Here is a 24,222-nt window from a genome sequence, read left to right as displayed (position 1 = left end):
TGGGTGACACCTGCGCTCCATACTTTTTTCATCGCAAAAAGGGTCCGCGCCCTCCATTGGTTCGTCACCCGCACGACACACCTCTACATTTATAGTACACTGTACCCACACTTCTTCGGACACCGCGGCGGTTGTGAGCCACAAAAAAGTGAGTTCTCTCACGCTTGCTAACACACCCAGGCGGTCTCAGACGAGTGACTAATTGAAATACAGCGCATAGTATCGGCACGCTGAGCTGGGCACACCTGCCGGCGGTGTCTTCCCATTCATACTTTTGTCGGGAACTGAGACCTGACCGACTGTCGCTATTGCCGCCGTCTCTCCATCCCCTACGAGCGTACTCGCTGGGAAGGCATGAGCGGCTTCCACGGTTGCTCCTCGCAACCCTCGTATGTTACTGCAGCCCCGCCGACTCCGAAAAAATTAAAGCCGTTCCACTGAATGTGAAAGCTGTCGGAAGTGCAGAGCTGTGGTTCGCCATAATGGGCTGTAGCTCCGTTATCCGCTCACTGCTACCACCCAATACAATTCGAATTTCCCGCCTTCGCAGTGCTCGTGCACCTCCGGCCTAAAACAGCGCCAGCGGGAGTTCTGTTCCTTTCGTGCTTGCTGTATCTACCGCACGTGCCGGCGTTGCACTGCCACTTTTTTTCGCTTCGCTAACCAGCGTAAAAACCAACCCAACGATGGTTCCTAGCTAACGCGGGCGCTGCTGGTTAATTACGTATATTTCGCGTAAAATGTACCTGCAGTTTTCTTTGCACTAAATAAACAACGGTGAGATGTATGACAAGCGGCAGCGGTTCGCGAGTTTCGAACGCTTATGACTGTATAAACTGTTTGGCTTTCGAAGCCTCTGCGTTACGCCGCGACGACAGCCGCTTCTACGGAACGCCGCGGTACTCTACTTGGGTCCAGCGAGCGCGCTACGACGACAACGCGAGCCCCTAAAGTACTCTGCACTTAACACAAAGGGACTGCACAGAGCTAAACGAGCTGAATAAGAACAATAAGCAAGCTGTCGGCGGTCTTCACTGATTAAGTAAGGTACTCGAAGTTATCAGTATGCCTTTAGTCCAAGCAGCTCTTAAACACGCGCTACAAGGCTTCCGTGGGGGAAAAAAAAAGCCTTCGCGGAAAACGCTGCACTCTAAAGCTGGGAAAATCACAAACAGATTTTGTGCCACGTGTGTCGAGATTTCGCGCACGTAAAGATCCTCGTTAAAGAATCGGCACTCCGCACTACCGCGCGCCTCATCGGCGCCTAAAACTCCGATTAGATTTGTAATTTTATTAAATCGTTAGACTGCTTCGTACCGTACGCGTGCTCGAACTCAGCGAAACGTGAAGAGCGCGGCCAGTGTACTTCGTGTTTCTATCTTCATTCCACTCGCGATAACGTCGTTGGAAGTCACGGGTACCGTGCATCGGTAAGAGAAAGAAAGAGTAAGGACACTTTATCGATTCGGAGGTCAGCGGCTGGAGATAAATGCTAATGGAGGGAGAGTTATCTTGTGCAATCGTGGGTATTGGTGGACACTGGCTGCAGATGTCTACCCTTATCTTCGGCATACGCCACCGGACGTCTTTGCGGCTATCTCGCCGATCTGGCATGTGCTACCAGGTTTCCTGTCATGTATACCTCAAGCGTTTGCAATAACTGTTCCATAAGTCGGAAATAATGACGGAGGCGAGACCTGGCGTTGGTCTACTTTTGGAGACACGAGCGAAACACGGGATGAATTTTTTGCGTACCCATTTCCTTAGTTTTCTTTCGTTTTTTTTTTTTTTTGCAATTCTATCAAAGAACATTTGCCGGTAAACGTAAAGGGACCTGTACAACGATCCGGACGTTCGGAGGTCTTTACTGACGTAAGAAACACTTTAGAAGGAGCTGAAGACCCATACGACATCCGTCTCGGTGGGAATATAAAGAGAACGTTACCCTTGGAAAGCGATAATTTTACAGCGGCATGTAATAACCTCAGATACACCTCATTCTTTTATAACGGGGGAAGCCTAATAGAAGAGCTAACTGATGATGCTACAACTTTGTTCGCACTCTATCGTGCTTATGATCTTGGGGCCAATTCCTGCTACGTTACCGCAGCAACGCGCGACAACAGTACCTGTGAGTGCCTGTAAAATGTCGTTTAGATCTCAGCAGTCGATTGCTGTGCGCATCATCGATCGATGTTTGCTCGTGCCTTCGTAGACAGAGTTCGCTAGAGCCGAGACTGATTTTATTGCTTCCGATCAATTCTGCCTGTCCGAAGCGGATTCAGCGACCGCTACATGTCGCATACGTAAATGCGGCCGTTATCTGTCTTGCCAAATAGCAGTGAACGTGTGGCGTAAGCCACAGACAGCTGGTTCCGCGATGTATGGAGTGGAACATTGAGAACCGGCTGGAGTAGTAGTATGTAGTTGCACTTTTAATGTGAAACGGAAGGACCCGTGTCCAAGTAGGGGGAATGGGGGTTTGGAAACAAGGTTGAAGATTAATAGATGCAAAAGAAGCTACAAAAACTGTGGTTGATTCCTCTGTCATAGGAACCGGCAAAACACGAAAGCGAAATGTGCAGCGAAACCTGCAGCTGAGCATGACTTGCCGGTCGGCGGTTGTCTTGTGGGTGGGCTTGAGGAGCGACGTCCTGCTGGTGGGTCGCTTCGGCAAAGGTGTACTGGCGTCTTCCGTGACGGATATGACGTCAGAGAGAGAGAGAGAGAGAAAACTTTAATGAATACTGAAGAGGTTAGCCCCACAAACGGTGGGGCTTGCTACTTCAGATGTGGGGGAAAATAGCGAGGTGAAAAAAAAAAAAGAAGAGGGGAAGAAGTGCGCACCAACAATGAATAAGAGGGAGAACAAAATAAAATCAGTTCGGAACGTAGAAAAAAATTACAGCACTAGGAGAAAAATCTGAGGATCCCAAGTTTAAAGAACATCGGTTAGTCCCGTGTCAGACAGAAAAGTTAAGAGAGCCTTTGTCCCTCGCGCCGCGTCAGCGTGATTTTGCCACGGACCAAGAAAGTGACGCAGCTCTAAAGAGTGTCCTCGTAGCAGTCGCACTAGAGTTCTTTTAGCTGTTTCGCGTTGAGTTGTATGCTTCGGGCAGTAACACAAGACATGCTGTATGTCGTCTCTCACAGAGCACACAGAGCACAATGGCGAGTCCGCCCAGCCTATCTTAAAAAGAAAACGCCTGAACGTTGCCTTCACGTCAGTGAGGTATTGGTGTATCCTGGCATAAAACACTTTCGTGTTAAAATGTAAAACCCGAAAACGAACAACCCATAGTATGACGTACTGTTTCGTACTAAAGGTTGCTTCCCCGCAAGAAGACCCTGTGTGCACGGATGCACCCTTTACAGGCCGCTTGCTGCGTTGTACTGGCGTCATTTCCGTGTGACGGATATGACGTCAGTGAAATATTCGTGTATGCGGGAATAAAACACTTTCGTGTTAAAAAATCCCACCTGAGCGCTTCTTACAAATTGTGAATTCGGATGCAGTAACGTCCACTTCAACGGTCTGACCATTAATAGCACATTTAACGGCACCAAGTTAGTGCTTCTTTGAGTTTTCCGCTACGAGTAATGTTTTCCAGTCACCCAGGGGGCTGCTTTCGAGTTTGGCAAATAAATTGGTGTGGCGTATTTTTTTAGAGTTTGTACGCTAGCATGGTGTCTGTTTACCGGACCCATTTGGTCGATGTCGCTGAGAACTACTGCCCCGCCGAGCGGCCTGGCTCACTGGTGACTGTTGCCGCGCTGGGTGTGGGCAGAGCCACCCGTGCTTGAGGGCGTGTCGCAACCACCGCCGCACTCTCCGCTTTCTGCTTGCACCTGCGCAGGCTCAGGTGTTGGATAGCAGCCCGATACTGTTTTTACGGACGGAGGCAGGGCATGTAATGCGAAGACAAGATAACCGTAAGGCAAGATAACCGCAAGAATGGCCATCAATATCTTTTAGGACAAGGTTTCCATAACACAATTCAATGGGTCACGGGCATGATTTCACAATAAACTATGATTTCACAATAAAATATAACGCAACGGCCAATACAAACGATTCACGCGGACCTTGCAACGTGCACAGGGAAGGTATGCAAGAAAAGTCGGGAACGCTGTCAGGGGCGAGTGGTCAGTAGCCGTTGAGTTCCCGCAACAGGTTGCCGGGACTCTGATCCCAAAACCGTCTTCAAATACTTCCGTATGCCCAGTCGAACGTCCCCTTTAAAGTGCGTCCGATGACCATGCATAAATTATTTACTAAGGAGGGAGTCTTCGCTTATTTCGAACGACGTATAAAATGGCTTTAATGAGAGCATGCGAGGGGACTGAAGAAGGAACTAACAAGCTTCATGAGAATGTAGTCTTGCATTGGACGCGGGCCAATGGAAGCAGAAACGTCATTGCACTCCAGGGGATAAGTTTTTGTGCTAGTCTTAGCTAATGTAGAAATTAAGAAGAAATGGGCGTGGTCAGGGCATGTAATGCGAAGGCATTATAACCGTTGGTCATTAAGGGTAACAGAGTGGATCCCTAGAGAAGGCGAGCGTGGCAGGGGGCGGCAGAAAGTTAGATCGGCAGATGATATCAAGAAGCCTGCGGGAATAAATTGGCCGCAGTTAGCAAAGGACCGCGATGATTGGAGATCTACGGGAGAGGCCTTTGCCCTGCAGTGGACGTAGATAGGGTGGTGATGATGATGGTGATTACTGTTCTTATGCTTTATTAACGCTTATCATTGACGTGGGTCAAGCAGCCGTTGGCTCTGAGCGACTCCGACGCCGTCTTTTTCGCTCGATTGACCATCCAATGATTTGGAATTAACATACTTTGGAATCAAAACAACTTGGCGTTAAAAGAGCATACATAGTTGGGGGATGTCAAGAAATGTCTATTGCTTACAGGCAACTGGAAAAAGGGAGCGAGGGAGGGGATTATTTTCCTGCGCATGTCGATAATACGGGGCGAGTGGCATCGCTAGTCCGAGATGCCATGACCAGCTGCAGCTCAAACGGCCCGTGTCACCGGGCCGCGAGTTGGTTCCCTTTTAAAAAATACAAACATTGCACGAAAGTAACAAGCTTAAAGAACAAGACTTGCGGGAAATATAAACGACCCGGTTAGCTTAGCTTGCATCATTCGTATGACGAATTAGTCGACTACTTTCGTTAATTCGACTTTATTTCAACCAAATTTAGTAGTTTAGTGACAAAACATGTACTTCGATTCATCAGCACACCCTCTTCAATTACGTTTATCTTATACAGTTTGTCTAGAAAGTGAAGGGCATGCGAGGCAATACGGGTTTATTGCGCATGAAATAATGCAGCTGATAATCAGCTTGTTGACTCTCAGCCGTACTTTTATGTCTGAAGGAAAACGCCCCAACGATCGGGACGGCGAAACTGCAGTTTGTGCTAGACTAACGTGGTTCTCTTTGGCAATCTCAGTGAAAACTTGCAAAGGTGGCCACTCGGCTATTGTAGGCTATCGGTTGCGAACGCTACACATGGCACAGTGCGTTTTCTCGAGAATTGGGTAGAGAGGTGCGAATTATGTGTAATTAAACAGCAGTTTTTGGGTACCGTATGTGTTATTTAACAATAGGCCTCCGAGTACGGCAAGGACATAGGTTAGCATTCCGAGCATTTTGGTTTCTGCGCGTGCAAAAACGCCTTGCTGCAAAGCCAACTTCATCGCGAATGTTCAGCAGAAAACAGCTGTAAGAGAGTGCAACTTCCCGAGGGATGGCCACCGCGATCGCTCGAGAGAAATAAAATTTGCTCACGCCTTCCATCTAAATTCTTTTTCACCCCTATTTCGTGAGCTGAAAAGCGGCGCTGGTCATCCTCCTCCATTGAGTGTAATGACTCATGATTTTTTAAAAGATTGATTGTTCTCGATCTGATACCGGAAAGGAGAGTCCGGTCTCTTTCGCCGCATGCATAAATGCTCCCCTTAACACCGCATTTGATTGTGGGGTTTAACGCGCCGACGCAACGCAGGCGATGAGGCGCACCGCAGTGGAGGGCTCCGGATTAATTTTGACCACCTGGGGATCTTCAACGTGCGCCGAAATCTCGTACACACGGGCGGCTTTGCTTTTCGCATCCATCAGAAAAGCGGCCGCCGCGGCCGGGAATCGAACCCGCGACCTCGTGCTCAGCAGCGCAACGCCTTAGCTCCTGAGCCACCGCGGCGGGTCCTTAACGCCGAATACAGGTACCCTCCCGTCCCGACACTAATTACTGCTTTCTGCTTCCGGGATGCCTCCTCGCGAGGTTCCATTGTGGAAAGCGTGCGCTCACCTAGACTGAAACTCCTGCAGTCTGGCGCACTCACGAGTCTGCCTGTCTTCTTCCCCTGTGGCCAGGATGTCCCTGGAGGCGGAGGCCGTGGTGGAGAGCAAGCGGAGTAGCGGCGAGCGGCTATCCTCGGCCACGGGCTCGCTGGGCCGGAGCTTCGGCCGCTCCTCCAGGGCCCGCTCCTCCGAGCGGGGCGCTTCGTCGTCCTCCGACAAGCGACGCTCCAGCATTCGGGTGAGCACCGTCCCTTCTTCTGCCTCGGTCCATCTTTATTTTTAGAAGCACATTTTCCTTTTCTTCGGGTGGTGGTGGTCTGGTTAGCTCTCTGTCGTCTCGCCGTCTCTCTATCCGTTACTTATTGTCTGTGCGTTGGTTTCCCCTTTCTGTGGCTGTGGACGTTTGCACAAGTGCGCTCTTATTGGCGCACTGTTTGCGCCGCCAGCTCCCTCCGGCACTCTGCACTGCTGTGTCCCTGTCGTCCACCTCATCGGGCTCCACTTCACTGGCTGCCCATAGTGGCACAACGGCCGACAAAGTGTAGGAGGGCGGGCTCAATTCGTTACGCGGCACGGTCATTCAGTGTGCAACAACCGCATAAGCCTGTTTTATTCTGCCTCAGGGATGGGAAAACGGGTTCCAATGCAAGGGGTCCGGTAAAAATTCGCTCCTCGACCGAACTCGGCCTGTCTTCCGAATAAAAGGTTGTTGAGAACTACGGAACCCTTTCCCAGCGGGCAAAAAAACTCCGCTCATTTAATCAGCATCGGCTTATGAACATGCGTAGTTCGTAGAGTTTCATGGTATGAAACTCTACGGCTTAGTTGATCGAAGCTCCAGGTTTTGTATATAAAAAAAACAGAAATTGTGGCAAAAAAAAAAAATTTGGACGGCGTTACACATTCAAGAAAAGGTGCCGATACAGTAGGGTTTCGAAACTTTTAGTGTAGTGATTCGATGACCGAAATCGTTCATATGGCTTCCGTGGACGCACATATTTCGCCTTTTCTGTGTCCTTCCCAGCTGAGCTGTAAACCCGCCCGATTTAAATTTCTGATTTTTTGTACTGTGCATTAGAGTCAGTGGGGCGCGTGCGTAAAAAACTGCCTCCAAGCAAAGCTAGCATGCCGATTTCGGCACACTGCAGGTGTAGAGATCGCCAGCAAAGCTTTTAGCGTTCACAAATACTCGTTATACCCCAAGCATAAGCGAATGTCGCCATGCATGCGCGCATTGCACTCCCCGCCATCACAACTCACCGTAGCTGTTTGCACTATCTTTTATTGATGCTGCGGGATAAAAAAAACGCACAGTCTGCAGGCTGGAAGAACTCTCAGGTAAGGCGTGTTTCGCTGTTTTAAACGAAAACGAAACGAAGTTTTCGTCTATGCCTTTTGTTTTTATCCCTCTTGCTGCGTGCATGTGGGAGCCAAACCTCCGATTTAATTACCTCCGTTTTTTGTTCGGCCAATTCACCGTCAGCCTTTTGCTTTTCTTGTCTTCGTTTCGCTGACGCTTGTCATTTGTGCTTTTTGCAGCTGAGCCTCTCCTAGAGGGCGCCACCCTTCTCCTCTCAAAACAATCTTGCCTTGGAATGCCATCTTAACCCTACTCATCACTCTATACCCAATGGTAACACATTTCTCATGACCTCTTCTTCGTTAACGTTGTTAATAACGAACAGAGTTACAGCCGCCGAACTTGCTTCGTGGAAATTGCATGTAAGGCCAACATGCATCGCTTCCTTTCTGCCATTTTCCTCAGTTGGCTTCTTAAGGCTGTGCGAAGAATGTCCGCATGATCTGCTTTCGATTTGAAGCTGGAAAACGCGTATGCCCTGGTGTGAAAAATAGCTGAAAAGATTAGTTAAGAGGCAAGAGCAAGAGGCTTTCGGTTGGTAGCTCAAGTCTAACAAGCATGTACTAAACAGGTTTTGTCCGTTGGAAACGAGCTGCAGGCAGGTAGGCTCGCTTCGAAGTGCTTTGAAAAGGAGCAGTCCTTAAGGTCAGTGATAAAAACGATTGATTGATTGATTGATTGATTGATTGATTGATTGATTGATTGATTGATTGATTGATTGATTGATTGATTGATTGATTGATTGATTGATTGATTGATTGATTGATTGATTGATTGTGGGGTTTAATGCGCCGACGCAACGAAGGCGATGAGGCGCGCCGCAGTGGAGGGCTCCGGATTAATTTTGACCATTTGGGGATCTTCAACGTGCGCCGAAATCTCGTACACACGGGCGTTTTTTCTTTTCGCCTTCATCATAAAAGCGGCCGCCGCGGCCGGGAATTGAACCCGCGACCTCGTGCTCAGCAGCACAATGCCTTATCCACTGAGCCACCACGGCGGGCCGTTTAGCGTACGCACTTGGTACCGCGTGATCGCCAGCTGGGTGCGACGCTCTTTCCTGGTCCATCATCCCGAAGTCATGGCCGGAAACATTCATAGTCACCGTCATCATCACCATCATCATCACCATCACTGTTAGTGCTTGGCTATGCAAATAAACGTAGAAGTTATTGTCATTGTGTTTGTACAAGCGGGTTGCACATGAAGGGGCTGCAGACGTGTAACCCTCTTCGCCTTATCTGCTATCGGTTCCCCAGCTTTTTCGCCTTCTCTCTCAACATTCTTTGGATGCATGAGTATAAACCGGCTGCGGTGCTTAGTGCAGATAGCAAGCCGCACAAGACTGTGAAAGTATGTCCACAACTCTAGTTTTTGACTGTGAGAGTTGCGGATCTGGTAGTGTGACCGGTGATGGCGTCCGTTGGCCATGATTTGGGGCAAACATTGGGGCCGAGTAGGGTGAAGAAACAAACTTTATGTGCATAAATTTGCATGGCGTTTGACTGAGTGAAAAGGATCCTGTGCTCGTGCGCGCGAGATTAAGTAACCAAGTTGGGTCCGTCCCCTTTCACCCTTTCTCCCGCTGTTTTCAGGAACGCACCAATCACGAAAACCCGTGGCACTGAAATTGACGCCCACACACCCACAGAGAGAAGGCACTTTTCCTCTCCCACAGGTCAGCGTCAGGTTAACTTCAGTGGTACAATCTTCCTAGGGTAGAAGCCCTTAGGGCCACCCGAGGTTGAAGCGACAGGAGGACGCCTGGGCCCCCGTTGGTAATCCGGCGTCGGGCGCACGTTGAAAAGCGGCGTTAGGACACGCCAAAAAGGGTTCCCACGATGCGCGGCTCGCCGTCGAAGAAGACAGGAACACTTGAACCTGATCTACACAGCCGTTTCAAAGGCCTTCGAACCAATTCTCTATCGAATGCCCCAATTGTAAATACAGAGGGTGAACTTTTAAGTGAGCATTCAACTGTCAATTGAAAGTTGCCATGTGACACAGGCCTGCCTCCAAACGGGTGGCACCGTGTGACGCCTTTGTCACCACCTCCGTTCGACGCTCTCGGTAATTGTGACTGCTCTCGCCGGCGGGCGCATGGGTGTTTGTGAAGCCGCCGAAAGGGGTTCGTGTCCGGCAGCAGCGTCAGTTGCCACCGCGTCATTGTGTCGATGAGGGGGGGGGGGGGGGGGGGGGGGACCGGACGACGGAATGCTTGAGTGGCCGAATCCGATAATATTGAGGACGGTCTTCGCAACACCGTATGCCGATCGTAACACTCGGTATATTGCGAGCGCTGGCGCTATTCATTCTCCTCACTTGGCCGTGATGGGAAACCAATATTTTTACGTCGCAATCGCGTGACCCGCCCTATCGCTACGCGGCAATATCAATGATTTAGTAAGAAAATCTAGATGCACTATCACCACAATATCACCAAATTTTACATGTGCCCACGCTGTGCATTTACGTCTCGTTTCCGTGATCGCCCACCAATTTTTGTATTTCCCCTCTCAGAAATACAATCTCCTTACCTCAACTCCATGAGTGAGTTTCGCCGCATTACGCGTGAGCGCACATTGAAGCACGCTTGGGGGATTTCGGTGATTCAGCAAAACCAGTTGGTACAGCTGGCGCAGTAATAATGTCCATTCTAGCGTAAGAGCTTAAGAGTCCCAAGCCAGCCGAATCTGTTTCTCGTAACTGGATTCGCCGGCGAAGCCTGCATAGATGCCCGTGCGCAGTGTGGGAGCATGGCACCTACAAAGCTAATACTGCACCGGCTCCGGAAAGACGGTGCGCGCGCCTCGGAACGGAAGTGCAAAAGGACGACGTCGCGTGGCGTGGCGCGGTGAGGGTGCGTGGATTTCACAGAACAAGAATCCTCCCTTTCGGTTCAGCAATGACAATATGATTCGCAGAGAATTTGGACGACCTATGGCGCATTGCATTCTCAATCATTTTGGAGAATACAAAGGAAACAGACATTAACCGATGGGTCGAACACTAACGCTTTTTTTTTGTCATTAATCAACTGGCATTATTAGTTTTTCCGTAGAAAAAATAGCTGACGATTACGATACTCTATAATGCGAAATTTGTGCGCAGCGCGAACTGCAGTCTTCTGGGTCACGGCGCATAGCTGCTGCGTCTCACGATGTGATCGCGCGATCACGGAATGCACGGCGGCACGCGCTACTCTGCTGTTGTCTCGCAGTGCGTCTCCGCCGCCGAGCATGTTGTTGTATATCGTGTTTGATATACAACCTCTCGCGCCGCTGTGCGCTCCGCCCACGGCACGGGCAGCGACCGTGTGCGCGCCTTGCACATGCGTTAGGTGTTATATAAATTAAAGGAAGCTCGCACCAACGCATGACATCTCACTGCTCCTCCGTCTGTGCCGCCGATCTCGTCGCCTCCGTCGGCGGCGGCAGAGACGGCGAAGTCTGTGCGGTGGACGCTTCAGGCTTCGATTTTAGGCACAAGTCTCAACAAGTCTCATAACGAACAGTGTCGTACGCTCGACTAGGGGACGAAAGTAGAGATTCTGAACGGAACGAAGAAATGGTGCGTATTGCTGACTAATAACATTGTGCTCTTTGTTTTCATAAAAGGTTGAGTTAAATCGAAGTTTTTTTTGCGGTTCCCATGGACTTCGTAATAACGGGGGTGGGCTGTATAACAGATACGTGCGACGTTGCGAGCTGACCCGGGACTAACCTGGGCTACCCGTTCACGCAGGATTCCCTGGGCCGGGTGCTGGGCTTCAACTCGTTGCCGAAACCAAGCACGAGCGGCCTGGGAACGTACCGGGCCACGTCGCCGCTCGTAGTTTCTCGACCGCCTCCTGCTCCGCGCATCTTTCGACCCAGCACTCCCCAGCCGCAGCCAAGGCCGCCGCAGCAGCAGCAACAACACCGCCGGGTCTTCTCGCAAGGCACCATAGAGACGCTCACAGTGACTCCCGTGTGACGAGACAAAAAAGAACCTTGTCGCCGTTGTGTCTTCTTGGCAGAAATAGCAACAAAAGAACTGCACCGACTACGCGTTTAGTCTGAGAGAACCCGCTGACACACCCCCATTTTGTCTCCGAAGGCAACCTGGACAACTCGCAGCAGCCCAGTCATCCTTTGGTTTCGTCTGAAAAACAACAACAGCAACAACAAAAAAAGAAAGCCGCAGCTACTATGCGTTTAGTAGGAAGAAAACCTTTATTGACACCCCCCGTTTATTCCCCGAAAACAACCTGGACAACTCGGAGCAGCCGTGCCGTCTTCCGGTTTGTGCGATAGAATAAAACAACCGCGAAAAAAGACAAGAACAAGAACGAGAACGACGATAACAACAACAGAAAAACAAATGCACCTCGCGGGAGTGACTAGATCTCCCTGCACTATCTTCGTGGAGCATTCATAAAAATATGAAACAACCGCACAGCGATACAAAGGCAAAGCGACACATATATACATTTCCGAAAAGTTGACTTTTTCAGACGCGGAGACAGGCTGTCGAGCAACTTCGGGAAGGGCAGGTGCATTTCGGCCAGCGTTCCTGTCAAAGAAGTTCGTCATCATTCCTTCGCGACGTGCTACTCGTGAAAAGAAGTCCGCTCTCTTCGTGTGCCTGCCCTGTGAATGCTATAACGGAGTGAGGCCGCAAATAACCACCGACCGAAGCTGGAGGCGCGAAGCAAGCTTAGGCCTCGGGTGCCATAGTAACTCTGCTGCTGTGCCTCCACCGCGGAAACTGAGCTTCCCGTGTTGTCCTTGAAGGCCCATGGAAGGAGCGAGTCGGATGTTGTCGGACGTACTTTAATGGGCATCTTCGATTGACCAGTCCTGGACAGTACTCGGGCAGTCCGAGGACTGTCCGGGACTTATAATTGAGGAGGCCCAATAAATCCAGACAAAAATACTTTTCGCGAAACAACTTCGCACACCAAACAGTCATGAAGAGATTTTCAGCTTCATAAGTATTCAACGGGAATGGGATACGCGGGAATTTAGTCAAAATGAGTTGAGAAAGCTGCAGATCAATTGTGGGTTAGCATCTACAAAATGTTGATCTTGAGCGCTGTGATTAATAGTTTTGAGGACTATAATATATGGTTGAGAATATATTATTATTGAGACCGCTCAAAAAAAAAAAAAAGATGCATGGAAATGTTCCCGGTGATTTTCATAGATAAAGTGGCAATAGAATCATGAAAGGAGACCAAATTAATGACGTAAAATACTTATCAGGAACTTTTTCACACAAAAAAAGTTAAACCACTTTTATCTTCCTCTGGTGATAGTAGAATAAAAGCCTCCTTTCGCGAATCTGGATCAGAAGAAGCAAGAAGAAATGTACTTCCGTTGGTAGGACCAGCCCGACGGAACTCGCCATTTTGGCTGAAGCAAACTAGCTCCGTGTTTGTTTTTGGCGGCACCTAGGGGCAATGCGCGTCCTTCTTTTTCTTGGTCGTGAAGAGAAAAAAAGGAGACGAACAGCATCGTGTCACCTGTGTGCGTGCCATCAGACGACGGGGGTTCCCTGCCCTTGTTACTCGTTTCTGGGCGCCACGGACATGTGTGTGGTGACAGGTTGTGACAAGTTGGGACAAGTTGGGACGAAGCTTGACGTTCAAGGCGCTCAAGCGTTTCTGCTCGCTATAGCAGGAGGGTAGCAAGGACCCTACGGACTTCACAGCCGGCCATCTCGGCGTCAGCTATCGTGGACAATGCAATGCATACATCAGTGTGTGTGTGTGTGGTGGCGGATTCATTCTTGCTCAAGGTTGTTGGTGTGGTTAACTAAAGACAAAAGCGTATCCGGACACGTGACCTCCCATGTATATCAAAGTTCAACGGCGTGCATGGACGGTGTTTTGCTGTTATCTTCTGCGTGCGTCGATCCTGTGTGAGTCACTAGGGAGTTTTAGCTTACCGTGTTACTATGTGCGCCGAGAACCGACTGCGCATGCGTGCTGGGGCACGGTGAGGAGGGTCACCCTTCACTAGAACAAGAAGGTTCACCCCTCACTAGGAGGGTCACCCCTCACTAGGCGGGGGCGGCCCGTCAGAGAAACTAAGCCACCCTATACCGGTACGAATGCGCACATTCCCAGTCGGGTCCCGGCACGCACGGTACACACGGTATCCAAAAGTTCTCTACTAATATGTACTGCGCCCCCTTGTTGTGAAACGTGTACATTTGCTGATCCAGGAGCTGCTGCTGTGAACCTTTCTTGTTATGGGTGTTGCGCTGTGACGTTCTGAGACCCTCGCGACAGAGCCTTCCTATAAAATCTCATTTTCTTACGTTTAGTTGTTTAATTTCGCGCCCATGTGAGAAAAAAAAAACAGAATTTTTGTTGAAGCTGACGAGACCTGTACTACACCCTACAAATACTTTAGTTGGCAATGAAAGCTGGTTTCTTCTCAATGTGCGTCACTCACTCACACAGGAAAAGAACGGTGAACTTCAATGTCATGAGCAACTCGAACTCTGTACAATCGTGTAGCAGAAACCTCCTTGGTAATAACGAAAGTGACGCATATTCAAATATTAAATGTCATCGTACTATTATTGAGATCAGTAGCTTCATTATCATTGGATACGATGATTATTGCTTGCTGATCGAAATTAGTGTCACTTGCCACCTGTTTGCCGCTGATTTTATGTGGAACTATTTTCGCCGAACTCCATTCTGTTCGCGTATATACGACACTTTAATCAATGTCCCCATACAAAAATTCTGAAGGCAAATGGTTATTTTGGCAGAAAAAAGCAACCTTGGAGAAACGTCTTTTTTTTTTCGAAACCGGTGCTGCTTTCATTCGTACTTTGCCGCCGCGATTGCCCTGCTTGATATATATAGATTATATCATGTATAGATAATATATAGAAAAAATACAAGTGTACATTAATAGGCATAAAATGATACTAGGAACCCTATTTTCATTGACTTTCAGTTTTTTTAGAAACACGCTTTAAGTTTCATAGCGCTCAGCCCATTTTAAGCTCCCTAGAAGGCACTCCTTTGTTTTCCCTTTAAGCCAAGCAAATGTGAAATAACCATAACGGTTTAGATGCATTGCGGTTTTGTAGAATCAAGATCCTAAAAACGGTTAGCTTCTCGCTCTGAGGTCTCCACCACCAGGGTGACAGGGCTTATGACAAAGTGGTCATTACAACTCCATTTTTCACGCCGTGAGTAAATTGCTAGACGAGGAATGAGTTAGACACGTCAGAATTTTATTGAAAGAAAAGATGTTGCCACTTTTTGTGAAAGCTTTCACCTTATGGACTCTAGGAGATGCCAGGCATCCACGCGTCCGGTGTGCGGTGGAAATTGTCCAGCTCCGACTGACACGAAACGTCAGGGACGAGGTTCTTTGGGCTTGTGCACAAAGATAGAAGGATATGAACAGTTATATTGTGGCATTATTTTCGCATTGCTGCTGTCGCATTGAAAACATAAATGAGGGTACAATCTGACATATTTAGCCTCTATATTCACAGATCATGAGTACAACAGTCCTCGGTGTGACGTTGCAGTCCCTTGACCATTGCTATTCGGCTGCTACAAAGAGCTTTCTATCGCCCAATGGGGGTAAGATTGTCTTTTCGTGATAAGGCGATGAAGAGAGAAAAGTCGAGAAAAAATCAGCCACAGAACGCCTAAGGGTGTCCTACCAATTGAGCTACCACGGCGGCGACCCCCTCTCTACTTCAGCAGGGGGTGTCCGGCTACCGGTCAACTAACGCCTCCCTCGACAACCGCGGAAGACATGGAACGTCTTTCCGCTCCCGCGTACGCAGTACGGTCAGTGTGCCAACAAGGAAAATTTTCTGCGAGCCGAAGGAATCTTCAAGAACATTGTAAATAACTAACTGTTCGAAGTGAACCTTTCATGCGTTAGTAACGGTAGTGTAGGCGCGACTTTGTGAAGTAAGGCGAGGCTTCTCCTTTGTGATACTTGTAACTGGCTACCAGCGCTATTTTCAGAGCGGTTAAGTAGTACATTAGCTATTTTGCAAGATCGCCGTCTGACGGAACGTCAGTGCGCTTTGTCGCCATATTGCGCTGCTGCCTTTTCGCACGCGCTAACAGTTGGCCGACGACTCGAGGGCGCTTGCTGCAAGCAAAAAAGAAAGGGATGACCGAACACTTCCGGCCCTCCGCGGGGTCCGAACGGAAGCTTAACGCACGCACCCATGCTCATTTTTGGAAATTGCAGTAGCATTATTGTCCCATTGAGATAACGCACAAAACGTAAGCGCGCCCGTTAGACAGCACTATGAGTCTACCCGGAGCCGCAGTATTCGGATTTAAACTTAATTTACGACTTCGCCATCATAATTTTTTGTTCGGATGTTTATACATTTGCTAAATTTTGCGCAAAAATGAGCCCTTTCTTTGCGTCGTAAGCATAGCTGCACACGAGTTGACGGTGCTTCAAAGGGATGTAGGTAGACCATACTTGCTAACGACGACCCACTTGGTGTCGTTGCCCCTTCTGAAATATACGACGCAAGTTACCTGCTGCAACACTAAGAGGACTGTCGGCTACGATGAATATTATTTTATTTTTTTGGCCGCATTAAACGCATAAATTATCCCTTCACGACATGCGCTGTACAAAGGACTTCTTTTTTAATTCTGAGTCGTGTATTGAAGAGCTTAGGCATCACCTCGAGCGAAACAGTAAAGTATGCAGTGCGCAGAGGCTCTCCCTTGTGATAGTGACATCGTCTCGTATTGCCTGAGCCGATCGAATTTATGGTTGTTCAACTGTAAAGCTTCCAGCTTTGTCTTCGCGCGAACAAAAGTTACATTGTGTACTTCTCATCGCTTTTGGCAACGCCATACTGTCGCTAGTCGGTTGTTTTGTGGTTGTTTAGGAATCGGGACCACGTTTTTTTTTTTTTTTTCGTTTATCTCCCGCTGTTACAATTGCTGGAAGCCACGCTAACGTACAGTCAGTACGGAAATGCCCCGCAACAACTTCATTTCATTTTAGTAAGCATTCGAATTTACCAACTGAAGCCAATGGCTGCAGCTGAAGGGCTATCACAACAAACGCCCAGAACGTGTGCGTAAAATACGCTTTAAAAATACATCCTGGGTGGATTTTCAGCAACGCTAATTTGCTACTCGATGTTTCTTCCTCCCTTTCGTATACACACACACACACCTGTAGTGACGAATACGTGACTCGGAATGTATCTTTACACGTGGTGCAGCCATAAATTCGGCAGCCGAACATGCAGACTTCAAACTAGTTTCTGGCGGAAGCAGTGAAAGGAAGCCGAATTTCCCATGTGATTGCAGTAGATTAGTATCTGAAGCGTAGCTGGCCAGCCCTAGTTATAGGTGTTATTGTGGTCCGTGCTTTTCTTTTTTTGCCTGCGTCCGGTCGTGCAGAACTGCACCATTTCTGCAATGCAACCACAGAGTGCTCGTTTGTTGAAAGACGTGTATGTAGCGTGCTTCGTGTGCTTCAGAACACCCCAGGTTGTGCATTTGTGCTGCATCTTGTTCAAGAGTGCATCGGCCACTTTCTTTTCACCCTTGAAGTGTGACACGCGTGGTTGTACTGCGCTTGACCCCCTTTGTCTTGTTTGGCGCCACCCAGAAGAACTGTTCCCGTTGGACAAGTAGCCACAGCAGCTGGACCTCACGGGGACCTTGTTGACAAATTTACAAGTTGATTCCACGATGGTAAAGCCCTCTGATACTCAGCCTTAACTGCAGCGATCGAGTGACACAAATGTTGGCGCACCCTCATTTGTTTGCACGACACTGGACGCTTTCGCAATCCACCGGACATGGAACATGTTCGTGACTGGAGAGTCTTCGCTGCTCTCAACCTGGACGGAAAGAACTAGTTATCATTCGATGAAGATCTGCTTAAAGGGACTCTGCAACACTTCCGATAAACGCTTTCACGCTTTTCTTCGCGTCTGCAAGCACTGCGAAAGCTATATAGTTATAGCCGGCACGGAGAGGCAATGCCTGATTTGCTCCTCGCAGCAGATACTCAGTAGGCTGTAGGTTTGGGCAAGTTGGTATTCCATGCTGTACTCCGATTGCGCACAAAAGTAACGAAGACTGGAGAGAGACGACGCAAGGTAGAGCGCTCTGTCTTGTGTCGTCTCTCTCCAGTCTTCGTTACTTTTGTGCGCAATTGAAGTACAGCAGATACCCTTTGCGTTTCTGCTTTGCTTATGTGGCTTTCGTTTTAAAGTGGCTGCGAATGCGTTCACTGCTGCAATTGAAGGGAAGCCGGCCAATAGCCGCTACACCGCTGTAATGACGTAATTTCAGCGTTCGAAGAAGACAAGACCTGGAAAGAAAGAAAAATATTTTGTGCCAGCTTCCAATTTATCTGATGGTCATAGAGCACTAATTTTTGGCTAAGGTACTTTGCGACCCCTTAATATAACTGCTGGAAGTGTTGGTTGACTACGTTCTGCAAGCATTTAAGATTTCTAAAAAAGTTCTATAAAGTGTTTCAGGGCCCCTTTAACTAAATTTCCAGTTGATGGCAGCAAGGTTGCATGAGTAAGCACTCTTGGCGCGAGAATACTATCCGCAGGAGTATTGGAATTCGGCGTGCTGTAGCTTTGCGGGGTCTTTTTCTCGAATTCGTGTTCCGCGTTGTTCAGCTGGTTAGTTTTGTGTTTATTTACCGCGGTTGTTCGGTGGGTAAAGCCTATTCTCTTCTCTCCGTGCACAAAAAAAAAAAATATCCCAAGGGGAGAGGTTTCCGTAAAAGTAGCTTTTTTCCGTAAAACCTGTTTGTTGAAGTTCGGACCCCTTCCGTCGCGTTTTTCTGTTTAAGGCGGAACATGAAAACGCCCTTGAGTTGAGTGTTCGGCGCCCATTAAGAATGTCCAGGGTGTATACATCAAACCGTAGCCCACCTCTATGGCGCGCCACGTAGCCAGGATGCAGCTGGGTCGCGCAAAACCCAGGTTTGAACCTTGTAAGACTCAAGAGGACCCAGTTTTAGACAAGCTACTCCAGAGCCTAAAAAAATCGCAACCAACAAAAGCCAGTAGTCCCGCATGCCTGAACTGGTCGGGAGATGTTTCCGGCATTGACTCCGGCTTAGTTCAGCCATATACTCTCGCTCCAGTCTTCCGCAGCAACAGCGGCGGCGTGTTCCTTGTCGTAGCGGGCAAGAGCGCACGAGTGTTGCGCCTCGTGATTGCATTTCGCGCTGTGTAGACTGTTATAACCGCGTGTATACGGGAGTACAGGTGTACACATACACTATATGGCATATCACCCGACGACCGACGTCTGATGTGGTTGTCGTTTGTTGGCTCTCGTGGATCATGTTGACCATTCACAGGATTAAGCAGCAGCAGGAAAGAGTGACCCCGTGTTCGGTGCTATGCATACGGAAAACCTATATGTGTGAACGAGTTGTGTTTTGGGCAAGTTTGCTCCCGCGTGACGCTGCGAAATAAATGTGTTGAAACATGCGAGTTGCGCCAACCAGTCTTCCCTTCTTGGTAATATTATCAGCAGGCCGCTTTGCCAGTAAAACAATTCCTCCACATGTCAGCCTGCCGTCCCGTAAATAATATCGCTAGTAAAACTTGACGCACCGGTATACGCTACACTCGCTAGATAAAGCCCAATTGGAAGAGCATGGGGCTCTCTGGTGAGTCTGAGGTTGTAAATCGAAGAGCACATTAGTCTACTATCTCCTGGTTTATCTACCCACTTAGATTAGAGCATCCGTTTGAAAGAGTGGGCTTTCTTTTCGATAAATCTTTGGAGAACACTGTAATCGTGGTTGGCAAAGGGGTGATCTGCAATGGTTTGTTGTAGGAGCGCAGTGAACGCGACAAAGTACCACGCATAAAAAAGGCAGGCGGACAATTAAGCACTAATTGTGGGTTGTCCAATTATGTCCAAACATGTGAATGAGGATATATTCTCTTTTAGATAAACGGCTGGGAATCAAAGGCTATTTTTTTTAATTTAACCAGGTTGTATTTTGTCTTTGTCGCCCCATTAAACGTTTATCTAATTGGACCAAAGACGTCCATCGAACATCCGTCGGACATCCGGTGTCGGACATTTAGACGTCCGTCACACATCTGCAGAAAGCCGGCGGACGTGATAAGGACGTCCGTTGGATGGTCCGACGCAAAGGAATTGCTCATCCTACGAGCGTCCGACAGACGTCCCAGCTGGATTTACTGACATCCGGTGGATGTTCAAAATCGGACATTTCCAGACCGAAATGTACAGGGGACATCCAGGGGATAACAAAATTCGGATATTGAATGTCCGCCGGACGTCGGGACAGTAGGACTGGTATGCGCCTGCGTGCGAGATATTTGACGAATAATTATGGCATAGGTATAACATTGCAGGTGCATTTAAACTAACCCTATTTCTGATTCTCTTGCGAGATGTAGCTTGCTTTCAGTGGCCTCCTGAAGTCGTGAAAAGCCGGGAGGCTTCCACTACATTTCTTGCAATGCGCCGGATTGCTAGCTAGCGGGCATCTCTTAAAGGGACCCAGAAATGCCTTTTGTAAAAGTTACGAAAGGCCTGTATTGTCGCGTAGCACCAATATAGCGATGCAATGCCGTTGGAATTATTGATCGACATTCAGTATTAGCTGCGCCAGAAGCAATTAAATGCACCTCTCCCCACTTGCCGATCGACTCCTCCTCCCTCTCTGCTTCCTTCAAAGCAGCTGGAAACACTGGGAATAGCCATGTGACATCGCGACGCTCGACTTCCGCTCTGCGCTAGCTACATTCCTGCGCCTAGGCACGCGTCAATCGCTGCGGACCCGCCTTTGCCGCCTTTGCCTCGGGATCGCGCAGGAAGGAGGGAGAGCAGCCGGCAGCCAATGGCAGTGACGCCGCCGGCGGCCGACCTCGCCGCCGATTGGGCGAATCAGGGGGCGCCTTCGCCGTTGCGTCAGCCGCGATCGCCGTTGCGTCAGCCGCGGTCTGCTCGCTGCGGCGTTGCGCTCATCGGCTGAAAAAGGTGATCTTCAAACATTGTTTACAAATTATCCGTACAACGTATGGGGCTCACACTTGGCTCGAAAATCCCCCGTTATGTGTCCTACCACCTGAATGCATTTGATTGCCACCTTCACAAAGCTTTTAAATGCAGAGCATTTCAGTAACTCACGATGTCACCCGCGTTGGCGTCCGTAGTCCGCACGCTCACTGCGCATGCGCGTCGAGTCGAGGCGAAAGCGAACACATCTCTCGCGAGGGGCATCGGATTGGATTCGAACACTCTCTCGCGAGGGGCATTGGATTGGATTCGATTGGATTGGCTTGGATTGGCTTGGCTTGGCTTGGCTTGGATTTGGATTGGATTGGATTAAAGTGGATTGTGTTGGATTGTTTTGCGTCATAGCCGCGGCACGTTGCGTCATAGCCGCGGCAGACGCGCTTGGGCCGGCGCATGTGCAGTACTCTCTTCCGCGGTTTCCTCTCCTTCGGGCGCGCTGCGCATATAACCGGTGTGCCGTTCTCCGGCCAAGCAACATCCGCGGTTGGCTCAAACACCTACAGTCCACGCCGCTTTACAAGTACGCCAACGTCGTCGACTGGGACCGGCTTACGCAGTCCCCTCAACGTATATAAGCGGCGGAGCGCGCGTTCGGAATTCAGTCAAGGGCGTCTTTGCATGGCTTACGCTTGACGTGACGCTTTGCTTGACTCGAGTAGATGCGACGCATTTACTCGAGTTCCCCCCGTGGGAAGATGCGGGCGGCTTTTCGGGGTCCCTTTAAAGGGACACTGAAGGGAATTTGTCAAGCTCCCGTTTTTGCTTGCACTGCGTAGACTGGCTCAAATTAGCACACTTTTCATTGTTTATCCGGTTGACAAGTCGGTAAATATTTTACAAAGCGCGAAAGAAAAAAAAATTGGGCCCATCTCCCCGCGAGGGGGACTGGAGTACATGCGTCGCATAGGGGGTGGGTGTATTGCGTTAGCCTTTAGTGTTTGGGGAGTTGGTGGTAGTGAATGCGTTGTATCAGCAGCTTCTTGACGTAGTTTGAATGAGTCAAGGATATAAGGCGCGTTCGTAGCGTCCCATTCTGTGTCGGCTTTGTGGCGCTGTGGGTAGAGCAACATGTACATTGCGTTCCGCCCGCAGGGTCGAGGGATCGAAACCAGGCGCCGGATAGTATTTTTTTTTATATAGTGTAGGGGGAGGGGTGCGGACTACGACTACGGACGTCAACGCGGGTGACATCGTGAGTTACTGAAATGCTCTGCATTTAAAACTACCATGCGCGGTTTGCGGCGGCCGCACCAACTAAAGGCTCTGACGACGGGAGGAGACGCACCATGATTGGACGATGTCCAAGGTAGCATCAAGCAAGTTTCGGTTTGGGTTCCGTAAAACAACATGCTTGACATCCGACGGCATCGTTGGATGGGCATTCTCGATATCTCTGTAATCATCGTACCGCGCTTCTGCCATGTTGGCGGCTGTAAAATGCATAAAATAAGCCTCCCAGGACGGCTTCGAATCGTAGCAATCACTAGCCGAGGCCTACGCAGTGGATAAACGCCCTCCGCGTCCCCGCAGACGCTCAAATGCCATGCGCTTCTCCCCCATATTTGGAGCTCGACTCACTCATGCCTGTATCGTATAAAGCGTGTTCGCACCAGGCCAAGGGTCTGTTGATTCTGGCCTGTGCCCACTGCCCGCAAGCCGCCGGTGCTTATGGCAACAGCAGGCCGACGAGAACTCGCTAGCGCGTCAGTGTCGGCTTGCGCGCGTTCTGTGAACTAGTTTGTGGAGTAGTGAACGTTACGGCCAAAAAAAAGGTGAACTCAGTTAGAAAACATCGGCCGAAAATGAAAAAGTCAACTTAAAAAGTAAAAAAAAAAACAAAAGAATATACTCTCAGGGGTTTCAACTCGTGACTTGCGAAGCACTTGCAATAACATACCGTATTTACCCGATTCTAACGCGCCCCCGATTCTAACGCGCACCCATTTTCCTGAAAAAAAAAAAAACCGAAAAAACTTGCACCTCCGATTGTAACGCGCACGGGAATTTGTGACCCAGACAAACGATTGCGAGAGAAACGGGCGATTTATTTCCCTAAGTAATCTCACTCATCTCGCTCCTCGTCGCTCTCCGCTGACGACAACATCTCCTCTTCGGTGCCTTCAAGCACGTTCGCGATGCCACACTTCTGAACGAACGTTCAACCATGGTCGATGGAATCGTGGCCCATGCCTCGCACGCCCATCCCGAGAGCTCATCCAGAGGTGCACGCTACAGCCGACCGCTCGTTTTGAACGCGTGGGAGCCGCTGCTGCCATTGCTGTTATCAAGCACGCAAGTTAAACGATTTGGCGATTTGTGTGCACGCCGATACAAACGTCTAGGCCCCTAGGCTTACTGCTATAGTGAACTAGATTAAGTATTCTAGTTCACTATACTTGCTGCGTCGGAAAAATCGTTGCTAAAAGTTTTGGCGCCATCTTGGGATGGCGATGGCGATGGGTGGGACAAAATTTCCGCTGTTTGGGCATTTTCGGTTTTGTATCCGATTCTAACGCGCATGTGATTTTTCGGCCTATTTTTTCGGAAAAAAAGTGCGCGTTAGAATGGGGTAAATACGGTACCTAGCGCTCCCGACCACTAGGCCACGGGCGAGCGCCGCTGGCTTCGGAAATATGTTATATAATGTACAACCAGTTTACACTTTTATTTACCATTTCAAGCAGCTTAGGTTACTATTTGTTGTATTGCGCTCGTTCAGTAAGCGTCCCCCAAGTTTCCACGACGGAAAAGCGTTCGCAGATGCGTAGTCGTGCTGCTGACCGCTGTGCTTGTTCGCCCAGCGCAAAAAAGTGCTTCCCGCACCCTAGTTTTACGCTGTACGGTAAAAATATCAGTTGATTTTATTTCCTTAGTACCTATATTGACTTCGCTCACTCTTCTCTCCCTTCAAGAGGCCTTATATTTTCCTACTGGCGTACCAGTCAGCGAAGCGTCGCATGTGCGCTTGTGCGGCGCTTGTGTGAAGCGACCTTGACTTGGAGCTAGATACAGTGTACAAACTAACGAAGTAAATAAAGGCGCATTCTTCCATTCCCAAACGTTTTGTGGCTTAGTTTCAACTGATCGAGCGAATTGCGACGACCCGTTGGCGGCCGGCGGACTAAACGGTGGGCCGACTGACTCGGTCGCAGAAGGTCGGCGAGCCGTGCAGTAGCGCAGCCAATTGTCAGCTCCTCTCCTGCTGACGTCACACGAAAACGCCACAGAAAATGGGCGAGCGTAAAGAGAGGAGGACAGCATTTTCGAATTGATTTTTCTACTAAATAAATTCGCGTAAACGCGCACAGAGTGGTCGAAACAGGGCCCAGGGACTCCGGACTACAGTTTGCGCTCGTAATCCCGCATTGTTTACAAATCACTTCAGTGTCCCTTTAACTTGGAGCTAGATACAGTGTACAAACTAACAAAGTAAAGAAAGGCGCATTCTTCCATTCACAAACGTGTTGTGGCTTAGTTTCAACTGAGCGAACG

At 49.2% G+C, this 24,222-nt stretch overlaps 1 protein-coding gene across 4 annotated transcripts in view; it reads left to right on the top strand.

Annotated features, from left to right (window-relative positions):
• Positions 1 to 19,163, top strand: part of Liprin-gamma (liprin protein kazrin) — a 179,632-nt gene extending 160,469 nt beyond the window's left edge. For 2 of the 4 annotated variants that reach the window (XM_077678057.1, XM_077678056.1), the window contains exons 14-15: positions 6,389 to 6,554; positions 11,421 to 19,163. In XM_077678057.1, coding sequence (XP_077534183.1) covers positions 6,389 to 6,554; positions 11,421 to 11,651 — 397 coding nt within the window. In that variant the 3' untranslated portion in view covers positions 11,652 to 19,163. Of the gene's footprint in view, positions 1 to 6,388; positions 6,555 to 7,630; positions 7,655 to 7,855; positions 7,950 to 11,420 lie in introns of all 4 variants that reach the window. The other 2 variants (XR_013317662.1, XR_013317663.1) reach the window with 2 other exon arrangements.
• Positions 19,164 to 24,222: the final 5,059 nt, after the last annotated feature.

The sequence above is a fragment of the Haemaphysalis longicornis genome, unplaced genomic scaffold (genome assembly GCF_048455015.1).
Source record: "Haemaphysalis longicornis isolate Haplotype H1 unplaced genomic scaffold, Haemaphysalis longicornis Haplotype H1 scaffold_7, whole genome shotgun sequence".
Classification (NCBI taxonomy): Eukaryota; Metazoa; Arthropoda; class Arachnida; order Ixodida; family Ixodidae; genus Haemaphysalis; species Haemaphysalis longicornis.
This window is presented reverse-complemented; position numbering and strand designations above follow the sequence as displayed.